The 17,538-nt window shown below is 39.5% G+C and overlaps 1 protein-coding gene across 1 annotated transcript in view; it reads right to left on the reverse strand.

Moving 5' to 3' along the window:
- The window catches only part of cpxm2 (carboxypeptidase X (M14 family), member 2), a 199,249-nt gene that overhangs the window by 59,613 nt on the left and 122,098 nt on the right, over positions 1-17,538 (reverse strand). Inside the window, exons 7-8 of the mRNA XM_043712660.2 lie at positions 13,120-13,208; positions 968-1,091 (exon numbers count right to left, since the gene is read on the reverse strand). Coding sequence (XP_043568595.2) covers positions 968-1,091; positions 13,120-13,208 — 213 coding nt within the window. The remainder of the gene's footprint in view (positions 1-967; positions 1,092-13,119; positions 13,209-17,538) is intronic.

Below are 17,538 nucleotides of genomic sequence, written 5' to 3' on the forward strand. Positions count from 1 at the left end.
AAGGTGTACAATGAAACAAGTTACAATCCATCTTGTTACTTCTAGTTGTGGGCCTCAAAAGGAATACCTTTAAAAATGAGTAAGGAAAATGTTACATGGTTTCAATGCAGCCAGTGAGACTATAAGTGTTCCTCCTCATTCAGCAGCACACTGCCATCCACTCCTCATCTACCTCTTGCCTTTGGTCCTACTTGCAGGACCATTCTGCAAGCTAACATGGCATTAGAATTCGTCAGATCTCAATTGGCGAGCTGCACTGGGATGAATTAGTTAAATGCAGCTCACTAGTTCAGTGCCTACTCTATTCAGATGTTCAGATTGTGCTGCCTATTTCAAATTGATATGGAGGTACCAGTGGAATGGGGTGGAAAAAGTTAAAAAATCACATGCCACCAGGTTATAGTCCAACAGGTTTATTTGGAAGTACTAGGTTTTGGAGTGCTGCTCTTCATCAGGTCGCTAGTGGGGCAGGATCATAAGACACAGAATTTCAGGTTGAGTTCAGGTACGATAGTTCCTCGCTTCGGGCTTTCTCTCCTTTGGTGTCCCCTACTGAAAGAACAATTATCATAATTGCTGACTGCATAAGCTGGCTGGTGATAAACAAGACCTAGTGAGATGATTGGGAACCAATGTCAAGCAGTATCAGGAATGGAGCTCTGACTGCTGACATTTCAGATTTGGCCTCATTTATGAAACAGTGAAAAATCCTAGTTTCAGTCCAGAAACTAGCCACGGTATATACATCAATATTTTTTAAAAGTTTGTTTCATGAGCATAATTTTTAGATGGATACTTCAGTATATCTCAGGTATTTCTTTAGAAGACTATATGTTTATGGGTGAATGTAAATTGTTGTAAATAAAGTTTTTATCTTAGAAAATTAATGAGATTCTTACAGAAAAATGAGATGAAGAAGAAAAATGAGAAGAAGGATAGTCTGCGATTTTATAGATAGATATCTTACCAACTTCATGCACTCCTGGATTATCAGAGATCTCGATTGCGTACAATTTCATTCCCTGATAGCTTTTGCCAATGTTATATATCCTAGTGATGTTTGGACACTGTTCATTTACTATCTTCATCAACTGTTCAACAAAATGTACAATTCAGTGAGAGTTCAATGGTTGTGGCTGAAAACATCACAATGATTTTTTAAACACCCTAATTGACATTTTTACCATCATTCTTAAAGGTGTCATATATAGCTCATTTCAATTATACCCACTCTAAATATACCTTGACACATCCAGGACCGGTATCTTATAAAACATTCAGAAGTTCGGGCAACTGAGTGCGAAACAATGATAAGGCATTAGTAAATCATCAGTCAACTACGGTTGCATTAAGTGAATAAATTGGCTTGTTCCTTATGTTATATCTGTATCAGGGCGTCATTTTAGAAATCAATGATGCACATTTGTGTCGTATGTTGAGCTGTAATCTTGTGAAAAAAGCTCAATAAGCAGATGAAGTAACAATGTGATATGTAAACCATGCTGGTGTGAACATTTTAAACCCGTCCCATTCACTTTTTATATAAACCTTCTTGGGATAAGTGAACAGAGCAATTAATAAAACATATGGGACCCTAGGCTCTTACATACCAAAGCCAGAATGCTAGGCCATACTCAAATGAAACATCGATCCCCTCCCAGCTAGAATATTGTGGCCAATTTGGAACACCCATCTTAAGCCAAAACATAAAGGCTTTGGCAGAGGTACACAGCCATTTATGGTAATAGTTCCAGGGATGAGGAATCACAATTACCTGGAAAAACTGGAGAACTGAGAGTTATTCTCCTGAGAGCAGAATAATGTTAAGAGAAGATTTGATAGAGATGTTTAAGAAAGTAAAGAGTGGATAGAATGAACAAAAAGAGAAACTATTTCCAATGGTTTAAGTGTCAATAACCAGAGAGCACAGGATTAAACCACTTGGCAAAAGAATCATAGGCAGCATGAGGAAATATCTTACGCAATACATGGTTAGGATTTGATATTCATAACTTGACTGCCTCCAGTCAACAGTAGCCTTCAAAAGGGAATTGGTAAACTACTTAATGGAGGAAAATCTGCAGCAATGTGATGAAAGCAGAAAGCATGCCGCTAACTAATTATTCTTCAAAATAACTGTTCTGTAGTCTATCCCGAATTCCATAATTGTGTAGGTATTTGACATGATTATGATTTGATTTGAAGTTTTCTTAGTTAAATGTATTTTCTTTCATTTTTATTGCTGAATTGGAATTCTTTTCTCTAACTATGCCAAAGATTTTTGATTAGGATCGAAAATATATACACACACACTCCAAGTCAAAATTGAAAAGTGGAACTTGCTGATGCTAGACTTTGAACACTTAACATTCTCATTTCAAATTACTGTTCTTTCTAATTATACAGAGGAGACAACCAGTTCTGTTGTCCGACTTTTAGTTACATAACTCACTGACCAGGCAGGGTTTGACTCATTTAAGAGCTGGACTGTCATCTGATGGGAGCAGGCTTGGGTCTTATTGCACTGATTTCAAATTTGCAATGCATTGCTGACCACATGCTGTCATTCTATGGCCTTTGGATAGATTGGAAAGGTCTTGACTGTGCACACTATTCTTCTGAGGTCGGGTTTGTTATTGCAATCCCTGTAGAAACTTTGAATTCCCTTCATCCCTTTGTTTCTTCATGTGCTGATTTTGGAAACTCAAAAAACAGCCGTCACATTTGAGGTGTATGACTACTAGAGGAAGTCTGCGGACATGCCAGGACTATTCCAACAGATAAGAGTTAAATATTGAACAAATTTCAGATTCCACTATAAAGTGCTGAACTGTAATGAAGCTGTGTATCAAAGCAGTGACTCACCATAGGGCTCCATTTGAAAAGATAAGTTTGCCATTACATTGACCAGCATTCTTTTTGTAGCAAGGTCATTCAAATATTTTTGAATTGAATTAGGGATTTCACACAGTGTGAAAATGGAACAAGTGTATTTATACATTCAAACTGAAGAAACACGGAGTCTCCAGCATGATAATCTCAATGGATTTACATGCATAGAGCCCTTAAACTGAAGGATAAAACTTGTAGCAATTTTCACTTAGAGAAAATAAAAGCAGCCACCTGCTCCGAGACAAGATTGGGTATCGCTTAAAAACACCATCTGGCTTTCAGTTTCAATACAGTCAATTGTTCATGTGATGTAAAGGGTTAATGTGAATGCTAATAAGATAGTCAACATCATCATGAGAAGTGATGTAAGATCATATGAATTCATGACTAGAGGAAGATCGTTCTCTCTACAAGCCTCAGGTGAACATTTGTTCTATAAATAGATATGTTGAATAAAAGGTGATGTTTACCAATAGACTAAGCCTCCTGCAATCGTTATCAACCCACTCCCACACATAATCAAACGAGAACAATATAATAACAGATTTTACATTTCTTGGTCATGATTTTGATAGCTGAGCCCATTATGAATGCTTGGTTGAGTAACAAATTTAAATTATCCACATATCTCTGCACAGTTTTTGTCTGAAGTTCATTTGGCATCTATATTAGGTTGTTAAATCATCTTCTGCTGTTGATGTTGTAAATGAACAGATTGATCATTTGAGCACATTTATTGTTTCTGAATGGTGTTTCTGAATAATCTCTATTTTCCAGTATGTGATGCATTTGAATGACAACTTCATTAAATTATTGGAATTTTTTCAAGCCCATTTCAATGACAACCTGATGTCTATACATCGTAGAAAGTTGGTGTGGCGGATACATTGGGGATATGAGGGGACGTAAAGAGTTGCAGGGATGTATGATGAGGATGGGGGTGGGTAGATAGTGAGGGGTCACCTTTAAGAGGTATAAGTTAACAAAGCTAGATTTCTGTCCCCAACAACAAGTTGGGTCTTGTAACCAGGACATCTTTGTACCCAAACTGCATCGCGGCTTGCAAAACCCAAACCTTTCCCTGCTCACATCTCTCAGAAATCATGATGTTAAAGTGGAAATGCCAATGTTATTTGAAGAAACAAGCCCTAAAAATAAAATACTCAAAAAAAAATTTATGCAGGGCAGGCAACATAAAAAAAGAACTATCTGTAAAATTTTCTTGTTTACATTACACACTCGTACAGATGACATTGAAGCCTAGAATTTGCTGCTGGTATACTAATTTAGTTATTATGTAAATTTCTAAGTATGGTTGGTGGACTTAAAAATCCTGTAGTTTTCAACTGATAAGTTTAACAGAGGGTTATATCTTCCATACCATAGGCCAGCCAATGCAAGGGTAATAACATTTGACTTCTTAATTAATTGGAAAACATCACAAAAAGCAGACCACCTGCAGTTCAGCAGCTTTCTAGTGAACTCCTGCAGCCAGATATCATGCTGCAGGAGTTTGGGCATAAGTCCTGAAGAAGGGCTTATGCCCGAAACCTTGATTCTCCTGTTCCTTGGATGCTGCCTGACCTGCTGCGCTTTTCCAGCAACACATTTTCAGCTCAGATATCATGCTTACTCATGTATAGCATTTAACTAGCATGGTGGTTATGAAGTAAACTTCAGCCTAGCATGGTGCCAGTCTAAAACAAAATACAAGGACAATTGACAGGAGCATACTAATTTAAATTACTGTTATCCACACAGTATACATTAGAGGAAATAACTACAATGTACTTAACTTGAACACGGAGCTCAATATTTATTTGGAATATTGGTTGGAATTGTAAGTCACAAGAAGATGTCACATTTCAAATAAGTGAACATAAAACTGCAGAATGAGGTGATTTTTGCAGGGTCACTTAGCAGATGTGGTTTGCTAGGAAATAATTCATTTAGAGCGTTTTGCTAATTTCAAAGTAAGACTTTCCAAATTGGAATAGTTTCCCTACCATTTTCAATAACCTATATCATATCAGCAGCTAGAATAAAACCTTGTAAAAACTTGTATTATTTCCATTGTGTACCTAATCAGATGAAAGAGCTCTAAGGAATAATGAGCTGCAGGTTAAACAATGTCATATTTTGCTTCCTAGGGATAAGAGGCTTGATTGTAGAAGCGGGTCTTTGCGATGGACACAAGCCAAAGTACTGCGAGTATGCTCAAACCTGAATAGTTACAACAGATAATGAGTCTAATCATTTTATACATGTTACATATTTGAAGTGAAAGCAAGTGAGGTATATGTTTAACACACAATCAGCTGCATATTTTCTGTGGTGATAACTTTAGGGCTCAGATGGATAGAATTCAGACAACAGTATAGATCTGTCAACTCTACAAGCTGCAATATCTGATAGAGAGAAAATCAAGCAGAAAGATTGCATTGCAAAGTCTACGTCCAAGTTCTGTCCCAGTTACTCAAGTTCACCTTCTTTAAACATTTCTCATGCCCTAGAAGTTGAATGGTTACTGAGTATTTTCTGATACAGTAAAGCTTATATTATCACCATAACATAATAAATTCAATATGGATATTGCAGTACTAAAGAATTCAACAAATATTTCTTATAGCTAGCTATTTTGTCCAAACTTTACAATCACAGGCACATCAGTGTCTGGGCTAACAGTTAGCTTTCAGATTACAAAGAACAACACATTTCCTGTAGCTTATCATGTTTCAGGTGATACCTAGTGTAAGACAGAGTATGAGATCTTTATCACCTGATCAAATGAAATTGTAATGATACTGTGGCTTTAAGAGGTGTATTTTGTCCTTTTGTTTTGAGGAGAGGTTTTAAGGGCAGAGGTGCCAAGTTTTCCTGTAGAACTAAATTATTCCAATTCCTTCTTTTTTTCGTTTTTAACTATAGTGGACAGATAAAGTGTGTTTTTCTGTAAATCTGTTGGTTTGATAGTCAAATTACATCTGGACCCCAACACCTTACATATACTTTTAAAATAATAAAATGGTAGGGTCTAGACTACGTTCTGAACATTTTGAGGAGGTTTGGTCTATTCCATAACATTATGATACGATGATGATATGATGAGTATGCCTCTAAAATATATACAGACATACTGACTGTGAGGCAGAGCATACAGTCGATATAACTAAATCAGTCCACATAATATAGATAGAATTGTAGAAAGTGATTCCAAAGCATTTTAATAATGCTGAAAAATCATGCAACGAAAGGGTTTACATTAACTCTGTCAGTGTTAAGCTTTGGCTTTAGTCATTGCTAGCTCTTAAACTAAAGTCAGACTTCCACCTCTGTTTCTAATATTGATGTACACATTGTTACTGGTAGATTGGGTGGAATAGCACTAATTGTATTCAAACAGATGTGTCTGAATTGTGCAAGAATCCACAGTAACTAGCTAACAAATAAAACTGCTCCCTAAAAGCTATTGATGTTCTCCAAAAGATTTCATGGAAAAGGGAGATCATATCTGAGAGAAACATGAAAAGCTATGGTTTCACAGTATCCTGTGCTGTGATTTTACTCAAAGTGTTATAAAAATCTCAGCAATGTTATAATTCTGTTGAAACGTACTGGAGTTATTTAATACCTCAAGTCAACACAAACCAACAGCCTTAATTACTAAATGTTACAAAGTGCTAAATTTAACAAAGTAAAAGTTAAAGGTTCCTGATGCTTAATGCTTTAATCATATGGTTCTGAACCATACAAAGCACCAAAGCTCCCTATTCAATCCTACTCTCTGTTCAATTAGCCTATCTCAACCTTTCTTTATATCATATGGAGTATTAGCCATTGCCCACTGAGTAGCACTCATGCCTCTGATTTGCTTGGCTCCAGGTTCAAGTCCTACTCCAGGGCCTGAGAATCAAAATTAAGGTTAATACTCCTCTGCATGGGGTGCTGTCTTTCAGATGAGATGCAAAATCAAAGCCCAACCCCCTGCTTTGATGAATATAAGAGATCCCATGGTACTATTGTGAAGGAGTGGAGGGGTTATTATCAGTAGGCTGGCCAACAGCTACTCTGAAATCGACATCAAAATTCTGACCATGATTAAGTTCCTGTTTATCAAATTGTATGTTCTCTGCATTGTAACAATGACAGCATTTCAAATGTACTTGATTATCTGTAAAGCACTTTGAGATGTCCAGTTATTGTGCAAATACATGCTTTATAATATAAACAAGGTATCATTCCAAACCTGCAAAGTTATTTTTGTTAATTTGGTCAAGATTGCAACACCATAAATAAACAGTTCATGCAAGAACATTTATATTTGAAATGACCTGTAACCTACTATAATCTGAGTAATAAAGGTGAAGGAAATATATAAGCGCAGGATCTTTTTAAAAATGGTGTTACGTTCTTTATTTTTATGCCAGTTTGAATGCAGAGGTATGAACACATCAAGACAACCTTCTGTTAAGTCTTGGGCTTAGCTAAAAACATCAACAGTTTCAATATGTATAATTGGTCATGGGGGATGAGTTTGAATGTTTTCCTCTGTGTGTGCCCAAGTGACCCAGGACATATAATCTCTACCCATGATACAGGAAGTATCTGGAATACTTTCTCCCCTTTGGGTGCCACATTTATGAAAGTTCCAGTCCATCTGTGGTCCTTGAAGCCCTCTTACTTCTTACTTTAAGCATTTGTTCAGTAGATTGTTTCTGGGTCCATGCTGCCTCCTCTTCAAGAGGTGCTCGCTGCCTTTCAGTAGTATTGTAGATGCCTGATTATCACACTCATCCCAAACCCCCACCAGAAAGGTATGCAGCAAGTGTATAATGTGGGTGGCATTGGCTGTATTCCTGGATTAACATTAGCAGACAACACATTTATTGCATGATATCTGTGGCAATATTATCTGGCATTGTTTTGTTACACTCATTGGGTGCCAATTTTCCAAGCACAATCCAACTTCTAAACTATTAACTATAGATGAGAACCATGAAATGATAATAGGCTTTATATTTTGTCTGTAGTCACCAGTGTACAATCAGCCAAAATGTTTAATTTCAACAATTTTATTCCAATATGTTCCTTAAGATGACACATTAAACAATGTTTTTATTGCCAACTTTGTAAATAGATCTGCACTTCAAAATACAATGCATCATTGAGTTACCATGAATCTTTTCAGTTTGGATTGTGTTGCATTGAACTACAGGAGGAATTGGCACTGGGATGATCGTAAAGCTTATCTGATATGATATAACATGATGTTAAGCATTTGAAAGGTTAGCCAAAACAATAAGCTTGCATTAAAATGGATCCAAAGAGCACCAAATTGCTGCTATGAGTAAAAACGATCCAAGACACATTAAGTCTTAAGAAACAAGCTAATTAAACACAAAATGGTAATGGATGCTGTCACAAATTGAGTAATGTGTACTTTAATCACCATTTATCATTAGTTGAAATATAACGAGCAATGACATATAATAATCGTCAGGTGATAAAGAAACCATTCAGAATGCAGTCTATGTCATTAGGTTTTTAAAGATTTGGATGAATTGGTTTTTACATTAATATACACTAAATGTAATAATGAATTGATTCATATTAATTCAGTATTTGAAGTAAATTAGTTGTTAAATTGGACTGTAAAGGCACAGTATTAAAGAGACAGTCCCTTATTTAGTATTATTTCCCTCACCTTACTTACTGAGTTTGAAATAAGTTATAGCTTATTTTAAATGTAAATCTTCTTAAAAGAATTCTGTATTGACAGTGCTGCAATCAGTATAAAAACTAGCAAAAGTAGCTTAGCAGGATTGGAATTATACTTAACCCCAAAAAGATACTAACAGTCATCAGTTCCACAGTACGTAATACTTTCAGATTGGCTTCATTAATCTGTTACTTTGAACTAATATGCAATTTTAATATGTAAACAATGTTCCTTACTTTTACCTTTCATTGGGGATTAATAAATGTGCATTAGAACAAGCAAAATTTACAAATAGCACTCATTATGTGGTTGTACAATACTCCAGTGAATGGTAATTATGTTTTATGGACCAGGCAAGTTTAAAATAACTAGACTATTACATCATAAAGAATGTCTATTGATTTTACTTGAGACATACACAGATTATCTATATTTGGCTTATGCAGTATTTAATGTAATTTATACATGGTAAATTAACAGAAATTCTGTTGTATAACTATATTTCCAGTAAATTTCTGTCCTAATACATTAAGCCCCATGGAAAAACATAAAATTGTTTTTAATAACAGGACAGCACCCAATGATTCAAAGTGTTGATGTAATAATGCAATGAGCCATAGGGAGTAAAGGCATTTTATATTGTGAAACAGTGGTTGATGGCAAACACATGGTTGCCTCTCCATTGACTGTTTACAGAAATACCAACGGTTTGACTTTACTCCAATGTCAGTGGACACTTCTTTGTGGCTTTTGCAAACTCCTACCAGCTTTGCCTGCTCAATTTCTGACTAGGATCTGATGTACAACAGAAAGAAATATGAACAGACCACAAACTAAGTTAGACTGGTTTTAGCATTGCTCTCCAAAACTCATGGAGAGGTATAAAATTCGTTCTCTTCATAATTTCTGGCTCTGTTCTAATCCATTGCTCGGAAGGTAAGAACTAATACTTAGAAAAACATGTTTTCCTGCAGACTATAACAGAATTTTAGCAACAATAGCTAAGATTAAACAATGGAGCTCAGCAAAAACCCTGTTGCGAAGAGGAATCGACATATACCGAGTTTACTGAATGATGAATTGCACAAGGTTTCTGAACTGCTGAGGGATGGCTAAAATGCAGGGAGGGTGGGGATGATTCTGGAGAGCAGTGGAGCGTGGTTGAAAGGTGAAGCAATGAAATGACTTCCTGGAGCATTGAACACGTGGGAAATCAGGGAGCAATAATTCGAGACTGTCTTGCAGGAGGTCAAATGGATGTCAAAGTCTGTAGAGAGAGTTGGCTTGACAGAACAAAGCTCTGGTTTCTTTCAATTACTTTATTCTTCCCAAATTTTCTTTTCTTTGTCTTTTGAGCTGGTATGATTCCAGCAGGTGCTATACATTCTGAGTACTTCGGTGATACAGTCAGTCTGTCAATCATTGGCAGTCTCTCACAGACAAGGATGACTCTTTTCCACCCTTAAGGTGAATCCATAAGTGACTATACAGACCATTGCAGCTACCAAAGGTTCTGTTACACTTGGGGCAGAAGGTGGTCTAGACCATTAACTCATCCTAAAGCCAGACGCATGCACTTTGCTCTAGATAATGGTCATAAAGAAGTGGCCTACCAACACATCCTGATATTTTAAATCAAATATGTTTAGATATAGTATGACACACCTCTGGGAATAGGTGGGACTTAAACCCAGATGTAGAGTTACTATCATTGTGTTAAAAATGCCCTTGTATATTTTTTTCCAGCCTGATGTTGCAGATGTCAATTCGTAGTGATCCAAGTACTGACCTAGTTTTGTTCAGCTAATTAAACATGGGTTGGAAATTGCCCCTACTCTGATCTCTATGGCTCAGTTGCAAATTATTGCCGTCACCTGTTCAAGTGCCTTCTTGTGCTTTAACCGACAAAAGAAATACATCCTGACCCACTCTTAATTTGCCTCCTATGGGACATTTCCAGTTCCTGAATCAAGCCATTTATCATTGCTTGATTGTTAAATAATGGTGAAGAAAACCCTAAAAGTGGGAGGCGGAAGGGAGGGAGATAACTAAATTGTAGGAGATTAATTAAAGCAGTAGCTACTGAATTCTTTGCTTACATTCATAACCTTATTTATAACGGAAGACACATTTCTTTGGTCTTGACTGGGGTTATCCAGGCAGGAAACCTGAACAAGATCAGCCTCTCATATTACTGAAATGTGCTGCTTTGGAAAATGTGTAGAATTTAGGTTAGCACTTATCATTGAGGCGAACAGTACTGATAGAATCAAAAATATAGAAAACTTTATAAGAATTAGTATAATTAACTTTGAAAATTAATATTTGGGTACTGTTAATTTCTATTATTTATCCATGGGTAGATTTGTATCTTCACAGTACCATTAAAGAGATCACCTTCTAGACAGCCCGTGCTTAATTAGCTGAACATAACTAGGTCAGTACTTGGAATACTAGGAATTGACGTCTACAATGTCAGGCCAGAAAAATGACAAAAGGGCATTTTTGACACAATGATAGTAACCCTACATCTGGGGTTTAAGTCCCACCTGTTCCCAGTGGTGTGCCATACTATATCTAAACACATTGATTAAAAATATCAAGATATGTAGGCAGGCTACTTCTTTATGGTAAAAATAATGACTGCAGATGCTGGAAACCAGATTCTGGATCAGTGGTGCTGGAAGAACACAGCTGTTCAGACAGCATCCGAGGAGCAGCAAAATCGACGTTTCAGGCAAAAGCCTTCATCAGGAATAAAGGCAGAGAGCCTGAAGCATGGAGAGATAAGCTAGAGGAGAGTGGGGGTGGGGAGAAAGTAGCATAGAGTACAATGGGTGAGTGGGGGAGGGGATGAAGGTGATAGGTCAGGGAGGAGGGTGGAGTGGATAGGTGGAAAAGAAAATAGGCAGGTAGGACAAGTCATGGGGTCAGTGCTGAGCTGGAAGTTTGGAACTAGGGTGAGGTGGGGGAAGGGGAAATGAGGATACTGTTGAAGTCCACATTGATGCCTTGGGGTTGAAGTGTTCCGAGGCGGAAGATGAGGCGTTCTTCCTCCAGGCATCTGGTGGTGAGGGAGCGGTGGTGAAGGAGGCCCAGGACCTCCATGTCCTCGGCAGAGTGGGAGGGGGAGTTGAAATGTTGGGCCACAGGGCGGTGTGGTTGATGGTGCGGGTGTCCCGGAGATGTTCCCTAAAGCACTCTGCTAGGAGGCGCCCAGTCTCCCCAATGTAGAGGAGACCGCATCAGGAGCAACGGATGCAATAAATGATGTTAGTGGATGTGCAGGTAAAACTTGGATGGATGTGGATGGAAGGCTCCTTTAGGGCCTTGGATGGAGGTGAGGGAGGAGGTGTGGGCACAGGTTTTGCAGTTCCTGCGGTGGCAGGGGAAGGTGCCAGGATGGGAGGGTGGGTTGTAGGGGGGCGTGGACCTGACCAGGTAGTCATGGAGGGAACGGTCTTTGCGGAAAGCGAAAAGGGGTGGGGAGGGAAATATATCCCTGGTGGTGGGGTCTTTTTGGGGGTGGCGGAAATGTCAGCAGATGATTTGGTTTATGCGAAGGTTGGTAAGGTGGAAGGTGAGCACCAGGGACGTTCTGTCCTTGTTACGGTTGGAAGGGTGGGGTCTGAGGGGGGAGGTGCGGGATGTCGACGAGATGCGTTGGAGGGCATCTTTAACCACGCGGAAAGGGAAATTGCAGTCTCTAAAGAAGGAGACCATCTGGTGTGTTCTGTGGTGGAACTGGTCCTCCTGGGCGCAGATACGGCAGAGGCGGAGGAATTGGGAATACGGGATGGCATTTTTGCAAGAGGTAGGGTGGGAAGAGGTGGAATCCAGGTAGCTGTGGGAGTCGGTGGGTTTGTAAAAAATGTCAGTGTCAAGTCGGTCGTCATTAATGGAGATGGAGAGGTCCAGGAAGGGGAGGGAGGTGTCAGAGATGGTCCAGGTAAATTTAAGCTCAGGGTGGAATGTGTTGGTGAAGTTGATGAATTGCTCAACCTCCTCGGGGGAGCATGAGGTGGGTCAACCTCCTCGCGGGAGAAGAGCAAAACATTGGATAGTGCATGTGCCTATGTTATGGGTGTCCAACCAGAATATTTGCACAGTGCATTTGAATGAATGGCAAGTGCTGCTGAAGGGTGGGGCTCCCTGTCAAGAGTAGGGCATTATGACAATCCAATGAATGTACGGTGAGTAAATTTGGGCAAAGTTTCCAATTCAGCGCCAAATGCATGAATTGCACAATTAAAAAAAAATATTTCAGTCATTGATCCAGAATATTCCACAAAGAACATTTGCAAAAATTATGATTTTCGTAATTATTAGATTAATATTAGGCAGCAATACAAACACTAACTGGATGTTTTTCAGCAGATAAAATAACTTCCCATGTCAACATTATTCAACTCACATCCTTAAAAAATAAAGTTTTTTGAAAATATCAAAATAAAGTTCTGAGGAATTGATTTGTGTTTTCGGTTTCTGAAGAAGTGTCTTGATCTTACCTGCCTCATTTCTTTATAACTGTGGTGTCTGAAGTCTAGGTCATCTGTTGTGGTGACTTCATTTCGTCTGCGGTAGTAGTTGTTAGGGTCTGAAAGTAAATTAAACACAGAATTTAAACCCCAGTTTAAGCTTAGTAAGACTTACAGATAGATTACTTGCAGAAAGAAGCCCAGTTTCACTACACTGAGCTGGATCATTTTTCAGGCTTTTTTTGTTATTTGCTTGTGGAATGTCAGCATCACTGGCTATACCAACAGTTATTGTCCATTCTGAAGTTGCCTGGAGATGGTGGTGGTGAGCTGCCTTTTTGAATTGCTGCAATCTTTGGGGTTTAAAGGTACCTACATTTCAGTGAGGGAGACAATTCCAGGATTTTGACTCAGTAACTGTAAAGGAACAGTATTACAGTTCCAAGTCAGGGTGATGTATGGTTTCAAGGGGAACTTGTAGGAGGTGGTGTTCCCATGCATCCGCTTCCTTAGCAGCTGCCTAGAACAGGTGTTATGAACTTATATATGGAAGTGATGAGTCTAATATCTATTGCAGGCATTCAGAGTGTTTGCAAGTGACATTAATGAGCCCCAATTTCATGCTAGTCTTAGGCCTACTGATTTGGATAAATGAGACATGGGTCCTAAAATCAGCTCATATGAATTTCTACTTCAATTACCCATTCATGGCAGATTGGAAAAATGAGAAAATGAAAGAATACACAGATACGCTAATTAGATAAAGGTTGGAAATATGTTGACACAGTCTTAGAACTGGTGCACAGAAATTGAAATCTGAAGTATTATCAGAGAGATAATACAAATATACAGGAAAGATAAACATGTTAACAATCAAGGGTAGGATAAGACATCAATGTGTAATAAAAGCATGGCAGGTCAAAGTAAACTTCGGATAAGGGGCAAAGAATCATTGTTACAATGCCTTTCAAGACTAATTATTTTGAAAAAAATCTTGAATTTCATGTGATTGACTGACAGGATTGTACAATTTCAAGCTTTAAGACTTATTATAATAAACAAGCAAAAAGCAGGATTGTCTAAATACTTAAGGCAAGAGCTCAGTATGACTCGATCATGACAGCACATCTTTAAAATTTGTAAAATTTGCTGGGGTCATTGACTTGATTACTGGAGGCATAGAGCACAAAAGCAAAGACAGTTATGGTGAATCTTTGGTTCAGTATCGTTGTGTCCAAATAGCAGATGGAGTTTAATTTGGATAAATGAGAGATGTTGCATTTCGCTAAAACAAACTAGGGCAGGACTTACACAATAAAAGTAGGGCTTTGGGTACAAAGAACATTACAGCACAGGAACAGGCCATTTGACCCTCCAATCCAGATCCTCTACCTAAACCTGTTGCCTATTTTCTAAGGATCTGTACCCTCTGCTCCCTGCCCATTCATGTACCTGTCTAGTTGCAACTTGGATGATGCTGTCATGCCCGCCTCTCCCACCTCTGCTGGCGGCGCATTACAGGTGCCCACCACCCTCTGCATAGAGAACTTTCCACGCACATCTCCCTTGAACTTTTCCCCTCTCACCTTAAACTGGTGACCCCTGGTAATTGGGTCCCCCAATCTGGGGAAGGCTTCTTGCTGTCCGCCCTGTCTAAGCCTCCCATGATTTGGTAGGCCTCAGTTGTGTCCCCCCCTCAGTCTCCGTCTTTTTAATGAAAATAATTCTGATCTATTCAACCTCTCTCCTTGGCTGGCTCCCTCCATACAGGACAGCATCCTGGTGAACCTCCTCTGCACCCTCTCCAAAGCATCTGTGTCCTTTTGGTAATGTGGCGACCAGAACTGTATGCAGTATTCCAAATGTAGTGATGTAGAACAGAAAGAGACCTCAGGGTTCAGGTACATAATTCTTTGGAATTTATGTCACAGGTAGACAGGATAGTTAAGAAAGGGTTTAACATGCTTGCCTTCATTGCTCAGACCTTTGAGTATAGGAGTTGGGACATTTTGTTGAGGTCATACAGGATTTAGTGAGGCCTCTTCTGGAGGACTGTGTCTATTCTGGGTCGCCCAGGATATTATTAAGCTGGAGAGGGTTCAAAATAGGAGACTTACCAGGATGTTGCTGGGAAATTTTTAAATAATTTATTCACAGGATGAGGGCACCTCTGGCTAGATCAGCATTTATTGCCCATCCCTAATTGCCCAGAGGGCCATTAAGAGTCAACCACATTGTTGTGGGTCTGGATGTAGGCCCCGACTTATGAGGGTGACAGATTGCCTTAGGTGGGCTTTTCCAATGATCAACAATGGATTCATGGTCATCATGAGACTCTTCATTCCAAATTTTTATTGAATTCAAATTCCACCATGTGCCATGGCAGGATTCAAACCTGGGTCCCCAGAACATTGTCTGGGTCTCTAGATTAATATTCCAGCTAGGGCATTGCCTCACCTTCTGGAGGGTTTGAGTTATTAGATTAGATTCCCTACAATATGGAAACAGGTCCTTTGGTCCAACAAGTCCACACCGACCCTCCGAAGAGTGACTCACCCAGACCCATTCCCCATATTTACCCCTGACTAATGCACCTCACACTATGGGCAATTTAGCATGTCAATTCACTTAACCTGCGCATTTTTGGATTGTGGGAGGAAACTGAAGCACCCAGAGGAAACCCACGCAGATACAGGGAGAATGTGCAAACTCCACACAGACAGTTGCCTGAGGCTGGAACCGAGCTGTGAGGCACCATGCCACCCTACAAAGTCACCGTGTCACCCCACTCCCGCTATGGGGAGAGGATGGATAGGCTGGGACTTTATTCCCTGAAGCGTAGTCAGTTGAGGGGTTATAGAGATTAATTAAATCATGAGGGACATAGATGAGGAGAATGGCAGCTATTTTTTCCCTGGAGTGGGATATTTCAAGATCGGGGGGCATATTTTTAAGGTGAGAGGAGAAAGATTTTAAAAAAGACATGGGGCCAATGTTTTTACACAGAGAGTGATTAGTTGTGGAATGAACTTCCAGAGGGAGTGGTTTCTGTGAGTGCAGTTACAATGTTTAAAAGACATTTGGATAAGTACATAAACAGGAAAGGTTTGGAGGGTTATGTGCCAACAGCAGGCAGTTGGGATTAGTTTAGTTTGGGATTATGGTCAGCCTGGACTGGTTGGATCAAAGGGACTATTTCCATGCTCTTTGACTCTATGCCTCAAATCTGGCGGGGTCTTTGGGAAGGATGTGAGGGCATTGGAAGGGGTGCGGCAAAGATTCGAGAGAATGATCTTTGGCATGAGGAAGCTAAGTGGATAAACTTGAATTGTTAGAGAAAAACAGTTGAGAGACCTGATAGAGTTGTTCAAAACCTCAATAAGATGGGACAGAACAGCTCAGGAGAATGATGGGTGAAAGAATCAGGAACTCAAAGAAACCAATTTAAGCTGATTAGCAAAAGAAGCAAATAGTCACTTGGTAGTGCAGAACTTGAGAGTACTCCTGACAAAAACACATTTACGTCAAGGATGTTCACACCAATGCAAAGGAGAACAATATTTGATACTGTACGAGTAGATATTATTGATTGGTTGGTGATTGAGTTCTGATAGAGTGGTTGTTATGAGGAATACAACAGGTAGATGATGATTCACAGTTAGCTATCAAGGCAATGCTTCTATCAAACAGAGACCACTTGGCAATCAGTTTGTACAATCATACACTATAAAATGGTGTTTCCTTTACATTTGAAAGCAAATCTTAGCAGGACTTATACACTTAGTGGTAAGGTCCTAGGGAATGTTGCTGAATGAAGAGACCTTGGTGTGCAGGTTCATAGTTCCTTGAAAGTAGAGTCGCTGGTAGATAGGATAGTGAAGAAGGTGTTTGATATGCTTTCCTTTACTGGTGAGAGCACTGAGTGTAGGTGTTGGGAGGTCATGTTGCGACTGTACAGTGCACTGGTTAGGCCGCTTTTGGAATATTACGGGCAATACTGGTCTCCTTCCTATTGGAAGGATGTTGTGAAACTTGAAAGGGTTCAGACAAGATTTAGAAGGGTATTGCCGGGGTTGGGGGATTTGAACTATGGAGTAGAGCTGTTTTCCCTGGAGCGTTGGAGGCTAATGGTTGATCTTGTGGAGGTTTATGGGGTCATGGGGGGTATGCATAAGTTGGGTGAAGGAGGTCTTTTCCTTGAGGTGAGGGAGTCTGGATACTGGAGTGCGTGGGTTTAGGGTGAGAGGGGAACTCCCGGGGGAGTGGTGGAAACTGGTACAGTTGCAGCATTTGAGAGGTGCCTGGATGGGTATATGAATAGGAAGGGTTTGGAGGGATATGGGCCAAGTGCTGGCAAATGGTACTAGATTAGGTTGGGATATCTGGCCGACATGGATGAGTTGGACTGAAGGGTCTGTTTCCGTGCTGTAAATCTCTCTGATTCTATGA

The sequence above is a fragment of the Chiloscyllium plagiosum genome, unplaced genomic scaffold (assembly GCF_037043375.1).
Source record: "Chiloscyllium plagiosum isolate Xiang-an unplaced genomic scaffold, Cpla_swu_hap1 HiC_scaffold_22, whole genome shotgun sequence".
Classification (NCBI taxonomy): Eukaryota; Metazoa; Chordata; class Chondrichthyes; order Orectolobiformes; family Hemiscylliidae; genus Chiloscyllium; species Chiloscyllium plagiosum.